The 12,021-nt window shown below is 42.3% G+C and overlaps 1 protein-coding gene across 9 annotated transcripts in view; it reads right to left on the minus strand.

The window, feature by feature from the left end:
- Lrrc23 (leucine rich repeat containing 23) overlaps nucleotides 1-12,021 on the minus strand; it is a 31,295-nt gene that overhangs the window by 4,222 nt on the left and 15,052 nt on the right. For 2 of the 9 annotated variants that reach the window (XR_007342109.1, XM_048787582.1), the window contains exons 1-5: nucleotides 4,886-5,006; nucleotides 4,197-4,384; nucleotides 4,011-4,120; nucleotides 3,145-3,398; nucleotides 1,610-1,740 (exon numbers count right to left, since the gene is read on the minus strand). Coding sequence is in view for 8 of the 9 variants with exons in the window: in XM_048787582.1 (XP_048643539.1) it covers nucleotides 1,610-1,740; nucleotides 3,145-3,398; nucleotides 4,011-4,120; nucleotides 4,197-4,334 (633 nt within the window). In the remaining variant the exon portion in view is untranslated. Of the gene's footprint in view, nucleotides 1-1,609; nucleotides 1,741-3,144; nucleotides 3,399-4,010; nucleotides 4,121-4,196; nucleotides 4,385-4,535; nucleotides 4,855-4,885; nucleotides 5,007-5,067; nucleotides 5,086-12,021 lie in introns of those variants that run through there. The other 7 variants (XM_048787587.1, XM_048787585.1, XM_048787586.1 and 4 more) reach the window with 7 other exon arrangements.

Consider the following 12,021-nt stretch of genomic DNA (forward strand, 5'->3'; position numbering starts at 1 on the left):
AAAAAAAAAAAAAAAAAAAAAAAGAGCCAGGGATGGTGGTGCACACCTATAATCCCAGCAACTCAGGAAGCTGAGGCAGGAGGACTGAGTTCAAAACCAGCCTCAGCAATTTAGTGAGATACTATGCAACTCAGTGAGACCCTGTCTCTAAACGAAATACAAAATAGGGCTATGGATATGGCTCAGTGGTTGAGTGCCCCTGAGTCCAATCCCTGGTACCCCCCCAAAACAGTTTTAAAAGTATGCAGGAACCAGGTGTGGTGGGCTCATGCCTGTAATCCCAGTAACTCAGGAGGCTAAGGCAGAAGGACTGAAAGTTCAAAGCCAGCCTCAGCAACTCAGTAAGGCACTAAGTAACTTAGTGAGACCCTGTCTCAAAATAAAAAATCAAAAGGGCTGGGGATATGGCTAAGTGGTTAATCACCCTGGGTTCAATCTCCACTACCTGGTGGGGGTGGGGAGAAGTAAGCCAGGCACAGTGGTGCACACCTGTAATCCCAGCAACTCAGAAGGCTGAGGCAGGAAGATCACAAATTTGAGGCCAGCCTCAGCAACCTAGTGAGAAAAATTTAAAAATAAAAAATAAATAGGGCAAAGGGCTGCGAATGTGCTCAGTTGGGTAGCACCCTGAGTTTAATTCGTGGTTAAAAAAAAAAAAAAAAAAAAGACCTTATCTCAAAATAATAAAAAGGGTTGGGGCTGGGTTGAGGTTCAGTGATAGAGTGCTTGGGTTTGATCCTCAGCACCACATAAAAATAAACAAATAAAGATATTGTGTCCATCTACAACTAAAAATTTTTTTTAAATAATAATAATAATAATAATGGTTAAGGATGTAGCTCAGTGGTAGTGCCTGGATTCAATCCAATCCCCAGTATAAAATCTTTTTTTTTGGAAGTCTAGGAGAAGCTGCCATCCCAGAGAAAGGTCAGCTGTAATTGCCTACCAGACATCCCACCAAAGCTACCTCTAATTAAGGAGGAGGAGATGCTTTAACCCATTCTCAGGCCCAGGAGTCCTATTCTTCCACTGAGAAGTGGCTATTGCACCATCCTAGAATGAAGAATCTCAAATCTAAAAACCTAACCATTTAAGGGGACTCTTTAGCCTGATATCTGTACTTCAGATATGGTACATTTTGCTGCTGCATTTTGCTGTATCAAAGCAAATTATTATTATCCACACACTGTGTATTGTTAGCCCTGCTTTGTAGGAAGCATCTTGCCAGCTTTAATTTTACATCTCCATAGTATGAATGAAGAGTGCTGTGTAATTCAGTCAAGGACAATCTGACAACTCAGAAAATGACAGTAAAGGCTCAAAAAATGACAGCGGTTATTTGCCGCTATATATTGGTTATATGTAACTTGTTTTGATCTTTACAGGGCCTCACAGCCAAGAATTTGTCTTGAGTCTCAGATGTGACTTTGGACTTGGACTTTTGGGCAATCTGTAACTGTTAAGATTATTTAGACTCTTGGATATGAACTAAATGTATTTTGAAAAAAAAATATAATGATTGTAATTATGATGATGAAGTTAGTAGCAAAGCCTAAGGATCCTAGGATAGTACCCTCTTCCCATACCACCCTATGGTCCAATGAGCTACCAGGAAAAGGTTCTTCAGCTTAGGAAGGTTGATTCCCAGGGTGGATTCTAGCTGGTTTCCCCGAAGCTCCAGGGTGTGCAGACTGTTCAGCTTTTGGGGGTCAAGACCGGTCACCATGTGGATGTGGTTCCCTGGGAAAAAGGAAGGTGTCAAGAATTCAAAGGGCCACTCTGATTGTTCGGCAACATAGCCTGAATTCGGGGTGCTTATTAATTGTCCTCTCCCTCTAACACAGGGTGGAGAGTGAGAAGGGATAGCTTCAGACTAATGTCTCTGGAGCCCTGGGGCAGGTGGACCAGGTAGACATGTCCACCCAAGCCTTGAGGATCAAATGAAGAGTGTCCAAGCAATCTACTTATATACTCCCTCTCCTCAAGTTTTTGTTTAAATGTCATCTTCTCAATGATGCTTGTTCTAACCAAACTATTTAAAATTGCCCCCATCCCCCTTTTCTGATCTTTTCCACTGCATTTATCTTTTATAAATTGAACCCACTGAGCTATACTTCCAGCATTTTTTTTTTTTTAATTTGGAAACAGGATCTTGCTAAGTTGCCCAGGCTGGACTCAAACTTGCAATCCACTTATCTCAGTCACTGGAATTACAGGAATACATCACCATGCTCAGATAATTTTATTTTTTTATAGTTTATTGTCTGTCTCCCCCAACTAGAATGTACGCTACACAAGAATTGGAATATTTTTGGAGGGTACTAGGGATTTAACCCAGAGGTGCTTTATCACTGAGCTACATCCCTAGCCCTTTTCATTTTTAATTTTAGACAGGGTCTCACTAAGTTACTTAAGGCCTTGCTAAATTGCTGAGGCTGGCTTTGAACCTGTGATCTCCTGCCTCAGCCTTGCAAATTGCTGGAATTATAGGGGTGAAATTTATGTTTTGTTCACTGTTATATCCCCAACACAAAGAACTGTCATGATGAATTATAATGAGTTGGTTTTTTTTTTTTTTTTTTTGTACTGGGGATTGAACTCAGGGGCACTCAACCACTGAGCCACATCCCCAGCCCTTTTTGTATTTTATTTAGATACAGGGTCTCACTGAGTTGCTTAGCAGCCTTGCTTTTGCTAAAGCTGGCTTTGAACTCTCAATCCTCCTGTCTCAGCCTCCCAAACCACTGGGATTAAAGGCGTGCGACACTGCATCCAGTCATAGTGAGCTTCTTGATGTGTGTGTGTGTGTCTGTGTGTCTGTGTGTGTCTGTGTCTGTGTATGTGTTTCTGGTGCTGGGGATGAATCCAGGGCATCATGCTTGCTCTTCCACTGAGCTACCCCTACCTCTGCAAATGCCTTAATGAATAAAAGAATGAATGAATGAAGAGTGCTGTGTAATTCAGTCAAGGACAATACTGCCCTTCTATCAGACCCAGACTAGGAAGGAAAGAATTGGCCCAGAAATGTAGCTCAGTGGTACAGTGCTTGTCTAGCATGCTTTAGGCCGTGGGTTTAATCCTCAGTACCAAAAGAAAAAAAAAAATGAAGGGAAGAATCTTGTGTAGCCAATCCTAAGAACCCACCTTTGAGATCTAGACTTCTTAGACGAGGATGAGAGATGCCCTCAGTATCAGTGATCTGGTTGTAGGCAAAACTAGCAATTTGCAGGTAGGGTAGTTCATTCAGTCGGGCAGTCCGAAGCTGATTGCTATCAGCCTTAAGCCACAGCAGGTGAGTGAGGAAATTGAGTGGAGACAGGTCAGTCAGGTGGTTCTCAGAAATATCCACATAGCGCAGATGGATGTAGGAGTGCAGCAAGTTAATATCTGTCAGGTCCCTAGGAGATGGCAGAGGAAGGATTAGAGGCAAGAACACAGCTAGAACAGGCAGAGGTGCTAAAGCACAAGGCAATATGGAGATGGCTTATAATGGAGTGATTAGGTGACAGGAGAGGGAAGAGAAGATAGAGGAGGTTTTTTTGTTTTTTGTTTTTTGTTTTTTTCGGTGATGCCAGGGATCAAACACAAGTGTTCTACTACTTAGCTACATAGCCAGCCCAGTACATGAGTCATTAACGGAGGGCAGAGACTGTGTCTTTGAAGAGTTGAGATCTACACTCTGAAGGACAGGTGAGGAAGTCCAGCAACAACATCTCCAATATCCTGTCAGGCTACATTTCTCCAAGGTGAATTTTATTCCTTAGTTTTGTATCAATGGGGTCCAATCCAAGGCCTAGGGCCCATGTTAGGCAAGCACTCTGCCACTGAGCTATACCTCCCACCCCTAGGAAGACTTAAGAGATCCTAAAAAGTAAATTCCATCTTTCCCTCCCCATTAGTTCAGGATGAGAGAGATCCAAACTTTCAGTCCAAATACCCAGGAATGAGAGTGGGAAAGCAGATAGGGCCCTACAATGTCTTAGTCCATATCTGGTCCCTCATAAACGCACCTGTCTTTAAGCTCAAGCTTAACATAAGCATGAGCCAGTCCATTGCCAGTCTTACACAGCAAAGAAAGCCCTTCCTTCATCATGTTCTCAGTGAGGGGGACCGGCATCCACTGCAGGAGGAAGTAAAGTGAGACATCCCTTTCCAGCCCACCCCAGCCCTAGGACCCTCCCCTTGTAGGCTCTCACTTCCTCGGAGAACTCTTCCCCCTCCTTCTTGTAGTCCTCCCACTCCTCTGTCTCCTTCTCATCTTCTTCTTTTTCCAGATCTTCCTGGTCTGGCTCTGACTCTGGCTCAAAGTCATCCAGATCATCCTCATCTGACATCGTTCTCCCCGCTGGAAGATTCTGGAATCAGATCAAGCTCAGTCCTTGTCCTGAGAAAGAAAGACTTGGCTTCCACCAACCCTCAACTCCCTGGCCTCCATGGACATGTACCCGGCCTATCACCCCTGCCCTTCCAACTGAACTTCTTCCCTCATCCTGTGAATATTTCGTTTTGACTTCCAACACCCATTTCATACATACCACCAAGGACTCCTCTCCTTTCAGAATGCCTTCCTGGACCCCCAGATTTTTCCTGCCCTTTGCAGTGGCTCCAACTCTCCAGCAGACCAGTTTCCCTGTTTCCCGGACTTCCCTCTCCCCACTTCTTCCACCTTCCCCTTCAATCAAGTCCTATTCAATCTTCCCTACCAATTTCTCCTCCTCCCCTGGGTTACCTTCACCTCCCCTCTTCCAACTCTAACCCCCCTGCATTGGTTACAAATAACTTTGCCTCTCAGTTTAGCCCCATTCCCCTGACTCTTCTGGAACATCAGCCTGACGTGCAGTCTTCAACCCTCCAAACTAATCCCCATTCGCAAAGGGGTGCTGACCCCGGTTCTGCTCAACTAGAAGCAGTTCTGGAGAGGGTCTTGAATCTGAGAAGGAAGGATTGTTTTGGAAGAGGCGCAGGGTGGTTAATAGGGTTGTGTACTGTTGTTATGGCAACGCAAGGCGGGCGGGGAGGGGGCACTTGGCTACCGCAATCCGCAACCGTTCAGTAAAAAGCACAGACCAACTGAACTGCAAATCCGCTGGAGGGGGTGGATCAGTAGTTGCCTAGTTACGAAGCCACTTTCCCAGTCCCAGGAGCCCGGATGAAGCACAGAAAACGTCGTGTAGTTAATTGCCGGAGGTCGTAAAACAGTGGGAAGGGTTTAGAACAGTACAGAGAGGCGGGAGGGAGGAGGGGCTAGCCATTACGTCATCTAAGACCTTAAAGGGACTGGATTTTTTTTTTCTTTTTAGTTGTAGATGGACACGATATCTTTTTTGATTTATTTATTTTTATATAGTGCTGAGGATCGAACCCAGTGCCTCTGCCACTGAGCCCCAGCCCTAGCCCCGGGACTGGATATCTTTGATGCAAAAGCACTGTGAATTCCGAAGAAACTCATCCCTAAAAGCAAAAGGGACAGGGACGGTATACAAGGAGAAGAAATACCAAGATAAATGGTCTAATTCCCCCAAAGTCTCGCCCATTAATTTTCAGGTAGACTTTTGGAAGGAACCTTGTCAAGGCGTGTTTGTTTTCTGGAGTTTGTTTAATCTGGTTTGGTTTGGTTTGGTAGGGGATTGAAAACAGGGGTGCTTTACCACTAAGTTATATCCCAGCCCTTTTCATTTTTTTATTTGGCGACAAGGTCTCACTAAATTGACAACTTGTGAAGTACACAAGTGCATAAGTAACTCAATATAATGAGAAAGAAAACAGGGTAAAAAAAAGAAAATATGCACTGAGAAAGATGTTATAATGATAGCCAATACAGTAGAATTTTTACTAAGTGTCGGTTGTTTCGTTGTTGTTTTTGTTTTTATTTTTGTTTTGTGGTACTGGGGATTGAATCCAGGATCTCCTCCGTGCTAGGAGATAATTTCATAATCCATCATATGTTTAGGCAGAGAAAGCACATGTGGTACCTGTGCAAGGAAAGCAGGTGGTTCTACTGGGTGAACAGTTAAGTTTGTGTGGGAGCAGGATGAACTAGGAGCAGGGAACAGATCACAGTGAGAAATCTGGACTTTTTCCTGGAAATTGTAGGGAGTCACTGAAGACTTTGTCTTTAGCTGGAAAGGACTGACTGTAACGAATGCTATAGAGTCCATGATATCCTTAATGTTCTTCCTCCAACGATTGATCTAGATAGAATCTACTTCAATTACAAAAGTAATATTTATTTTAAATAAAAATGCAAGTTGGGACTAGGGTTGTGACGCAGCAGTAGTGAGCTTGCCTAGCATGATGTTCCATGGCCTGGCTTCTAGCACCACAAAAACAAACAAACAAAAAGCAAATTCAGAAGCATATATAGAAGAACATGATTTCCCACAGCACCATTCTCCTTTGAATAAAGATCAAAGCCAAGCCAGGGCAGTGGTGCATGCCTATAATCCTAGCAGATCAGGAGGCTGAGACAGAAGGATTTTGAGTTAAAAGCCAGCCACAGCAATTTAGGGAGGTCCTATCTCTAAATAAAATATTAAAAAGGACTGGGGATGTGGCCCAGTGGCTAAGCGCCCCTGGGTTCAATCCTTGGTACCAAAAAAAAAAAAAAAGACCAAGATATCAAAGTCAGGTGTGATAGTACACGCCTGTAATCCCAGGGACTAAGGAGGCTGAGGCAGGGCAGGAGGATCACAAGTTCCAGGCCAGCCTCAGCAATTTAACAAGACCTTAAGCAATTTAGTGAGAACCTCTCTCAAAATAAAAAATAAAAAAGGGCTTGGGATGTGTAAAGTGCCTCTGGGTTCAATTTTTATAAAACAAATCGCATCAATCATAAATACTGTTCATCAACAGGATTTTTTTTTTTTTATTTAATCATGCCTTGAGCCTCTTTCATATCCCTAACCATAGATGTAATCCTAGGAGGCTGAGGCAGGAGGATAGGGAGTTCAAAGCCAGCCTCCACAATTTAGCGAGGCCCTCCCTAAGCAATTTAATGAAAACCTGACTCAAAAATTAAAAAGGGCTGGGGATGTGGCTCCATGGTTAAGCATCCCTGAGTTCAATCCCTAGTCTAAAAAAAAAAAAAGTTGATTAGGGCCTCACTAAATTGCTGAGGTTGTCCTCAAACTTGCAATCTCCTGCTTCAGCCTCCCCAAATCACTGGGATTACAGGCATACATCACACACCCAGTTGTTATGTTTTATTTTGAGACAAAGTCTCACTTTGTTGCCAGGCTGGCCTAGAACTCCTGGGTATAAGACATCCTCCTGCTTCAGCCTCCAGGGAAGCTGGGATTATAGGAGTGAGCCAACATACCCAGTTTATTTTTTGGCAATTATGAATAATGCAGCTATAAACATTCATGTACAAGTTTTTATGTGGCCATATGTTTCCATTTCTCTTGGTTATATATCCAGGAGTAGAATTGCTAGAGCATATGGTAATCCTGTATTTAGCCTTTGGAAGAACTCCCAAACTGTTTTCCAATGTGGCTGTACCATTTACAATTCCACCAGTAGTGTTTGAGGATTCCCATTTCTCCAGGTTCTCTCCAATAGTTATCTATTTGATAATAGTCATCACAGTGGATGTGCAGTAGTATCTCATTGTGGTTTTTATTTGCATTTCTCTAATGGCTAAAGATGATGAGCATATTTTTATGTCCTTTTTAAAAAATTTTTTTCTTTTTTTTAGTTGTCAATGTACCTTTATTTTTATTTATATGTGGTGCTGAGAATCGAACCCAGTGCCTTACATGCTCAGCAAGTACTCTACCACTAAGCTACAACTTCAGCCCATATTTTTATGTTCTTATTGCCCACTTGAATATCTTCTTTGGAAAACTTTCTATTCTACTTATTCTTATTTATTTATTTATTTATGTGGTACTGTGGATTTAGCTCAGAGAGACTTAACTACTAAGTCTTCTTTCTTTCTTTTTCTTTTTTTTTGGGGGGAGGGGATTGAACTCAGGGGTACTCGACCACTGAGCCACATTCTCCAGCCCTATTTTGTATTTTATTTAGAGACAGGATCTCACTGAGTTGCCTAGCGTCTCGAAGTTGCTGAGGCTGGCTTTGAACTTGAGATTCTCCTGCCTCAGCCTCCTAAGCCTCTAGGTGTTTTTTATTTTGAGACAGGTGTTAGACCAGGACGCAAGAAAAGACCACTGACTCCAATTAAAATCAAATTAAAGCAAGCTTATTATTTCGACCGGCCGGGCTGCCTCTCCCTCCCAAAACGGCGGGAACAAGACAGCACCCCACCTTTCCTACAGCCCAGCTTTATAGCCCAGAAAGTTACACAAAAGGGGGGTTACAAATAACAGAACTCTGACAAGCATCACACTAATGGTAGTTTACTTTTTTTTTTTTTGCTGGCCCCAACATCAGAATTTATGAGGACCATTAGAGCCTCAGAGAGGGTTGTTGTCTGGCCAGGGAAGGCCAATATTTATGAGGTGTCACTAAGTTTCAGAGAGGGCTGCTATCTGGTCAGAGAGCCAGGCATGGGTGAGTTCAAGGCATGGGCAGGCATTCCAAGCAGGTTCAGAATTTGCAGTAATTTATAGTAAAGCCGAAATTATCTTTTCATGGTTTTGTGGCGAGATGCCCAATTTTAAGAAAAGATCAGGTTGGGTCTATCACAGGGTCTCAATAAATTGCTGAGGCTGGCTTTAACTTAAGATCCTCTTGCCTCAGTCTCCCAAACCACTGGGATTACAGGTGTACGTGAGCCACCTTGCCCTGCCTAACAGACATTTTATACTATTTGGTCAACACTGTGCCCAAATAAAAAACATTTCTCAACTGCCATAAGTCAATGATGTACCTATTAATGAAAGTCATGGGCAAAACTTCCAGAAAACCCTTCTCTCATTTGCTTCCTGTCTGAAATGTGATGGCTGGAGTTCCAGCAGCAATATGGGGAGAAAAACTAGAGAAATTAAGCCACAGTTAAGATACCAGAATAAAAATGGAGAGCAACCTGGGTTATGGAAGAGAATGTGAAGATGTCATACCAATTCTGAACTGCCAATCTTCCAACTTATATTTTTGTGAGAAAGAAAAACAAAATCATTAAGCCACTGGGCTTGAGGGAATCTCTGCTGTAGCTAAATGTAATTCTTAAGTGATTACAGAATTTGTAACATTATCCCAAAATTTATGATCTTAAAACAACGTTTTTATCTGGGTATGGTGGTGTACTTTTGTAATCCCAGTGGCTGGGGAGGCTGAGGGAGGAGGATTGCAAGTTCAAACCCTGCCCCAGGGATGGGGTTGTGGTTCAGACGTAGAGCACTCACCCAGCATGCATGAGGCACTGGACTCGATTGATCCTCAGCACCACATAAAAATAAAATAAAGATATTAAAAAAAAAAAAGCCTCAGCAATTTAGTGAGGCCCTAAGGAACTTAGTGAGACCATGTCTCAAAATAAAATATGAAAAGGGCTGGGGATGTGGCTCAGCGGTTAAGCGCCCCTGGGTGGTGGTTCAATCCCCAGTACCAAAAAAAAAAGAGCCAAAAACTTTTTTTTTTTTTAATTTATTTAAATCTTTGTTATCTCAGTTTCTGTGGGTCAGGAATCCAAGAGCGGCTATACTGGGTTGCAGTCAAACTGTCAGCTGGGACTGCAGTTATCTGAAAGCTTGACTGGGGCTGGAGGATTTGCTTCCAACATGGTGCACTCATATGATTGTTGGCAAGACAGCTCCTTGCCATCTGGGTTTTTCCAAGGGGACTGAGTGTCCTCATAACATGGCAGCTGTTTTCCCCCAAAGCATGTATTCTGACAGAAGAGACCAAGATGGAAGGCACTCTGCTTTTTATGATTCCAAAATCAAATACCATCTCTTCTACTTCCTTCTTTTTCTCTCTCTCTCTTTCTTTCTTTCTTTCATTTTCTTCTTATTGTTTATTTTTTGGTACTGGGGATTTGGGGATTGAACCTAGGGGCATGTTGCCATTAAGCTACATTCCCATTCCAGTTTACCTTTTATTTTGAGATAGGATCTTACTAAGTTGCTGAGTCTGGCCTCCACTTTGCAATCCTCCTGCCGCAGCTTCAGAAATTGCTGGGATTACAGTGTGCACCCAGCTTCAGATACCACATTTTCAAATGCATCCATTAAGAATGTCACTTATTGGGGCTGGGGATGTGGCTCAAGTGGTAGCGCGCTCGCCTGGCATGTGTGCAGCCCGGGCTCGATCCTCAGCACCACATACAAACAAAGATGTTGTGTCCACCGAAAACTAAAAAAAATAATAATAATAAATATTAAAATTCTCTCTCTCTCTCTCTCTCTCTCTCTCTCTTTCTCTCTATTAAAAAAGAAAAAAAAAAGAAGAATGTCACTTATTGAAATGTGGGTATTTTGGCTGCCAGGGAACTTGAATTTGACCCAATGTAGGGTCTCAGTCACATGTTCTTTGTTCTGCAGCTTAGTGCAGATGGACATGATTACTTGGATGGCGCGAACCCTATGTCCTGGAGCTTCCCAATATCTATGTTCCCTAAATTGGGAACAACATGAGTTCAGAAACTCAATGAAAAGTATTTCAATATGCCTCTCTTTATAAATCATAGATACTCAGAAGAATTTCTTTCTTTTCTTTTTTGTAAGAATTTCTTTTTTAGTTGTAGATGGACACAATACCTTTTGTTTTGTTTATTTAATTTTTTATGTAGTGCTGAGGATCTAACCCAGTGCCTCAAGCATGCTAATTGAGTGCTACCACTGAGCCACAACACCAGTCCCTTCTTTTTTCTTTCCTTTCTTTAAAATATATATATATATTTGAGCCACAATCCCAGCCCCACTTCTTTTCTTTTTTGATACTTAGGATTGATAGTGGGTGCTCTACCACTGAGCTACATCCCCAGTCCTTTTGATATCCCTAATTGATAATGATGTTGAACAATTTTTATGTATATTTGTTGGCCATTTGTATTTCTTCCTTTGAGAAGTATAGTTTTCCCTGCCACCCTTTTTTTTTTTTTCCTGAGACAGTTTCTCCCTAAATTGTCCAGGCTGGCCTAGAACTTGCAATACTCTTGCCTCAGCCTCTCAAGCTGCTGAGATTATATGGACCACCACATTAGACCTATTATCTATGATCTTTATTGTGCCTATATGTTGGAAACACTATATCATAGTATGGTATTACACATTTTCTTTTTTTTTTTTTTTTTTTAATATTTATTTTTTAGTTCTCGGTGGACACAACATCTTTGTATGTGGTGCTGAGGATCGAACCCGGGCTGCACGTATGCCAGGTGAGTGCGCTACCACTTGAGCCACATCCCCAGCCCTGTATTACACATTTTCAAAATTCCATGTTCAAATCAAAACTACATTGAGATTTTATTTCACACAAGTCATCAAGGATACAAATAATAATAAGTGTGGGAGAGGGTGTAGAGAAAAAGGAATACTTTTACACTGCTGGTGAGATTCAAAATTAGTGTAACCACTATGGAAATCAGTATAAAGGTTCCTCAGAAGGTTTGATGCATGCCTGTAGTCCCCGGTGTTCAGGAGGCTGAGACAGGAGGATTGTGAGTTCAAAGCCAGCCTCAGCAAAGGTGAGGCACTAAAACATTAATTCAGTGAGACCCTATCTCTATCCACCGGGGATGTGGCTCAGTGGTTCAGTGCCCTTGAGTTCAATCCCCAGTACTAAAAAAAAAAAAAAAAAACCCTGAGGCTTGCCATGGAACTGTTAGGGGAACAAACAGATTAGAATGGTGGGAAACCAAAGTTAAGAAAATAATTCTACAAAATGGGCTCACTAGTGCTGACCCCCACATGCTTTCTTTTCTAAGAAGCAATTTACCTGAAGCCCTGCCTGGGACTAAGTGAACAGGATATGTCACATTCCTCAGCAAACTATCTGTTATCTGCTGGCTTTTGGGACCCTTTTCATAGATCAAATCCTGAAACTCAGGGAGATAAGGAGAATTCCTCCTGATCATAAATCTGTCAGTAGAATGTATGGGTAGAATGCCAAGTTAAA

The sequence above is a fragment of the Marmota marmota genome, unplaced genomic scaffold (genome assembly GCF_001458135.2).
Source record: "Marmota marmota marmota unplaced genomic scaffold, marMar, whole genome shotgun sequence".
Taxonomy (NCBI): domain Eukaryota; kingdom Metazoa; phylum Chordata; class Mammalia; order Rodentia; family Sciuridae; genus Marmota; species Marmota marmota.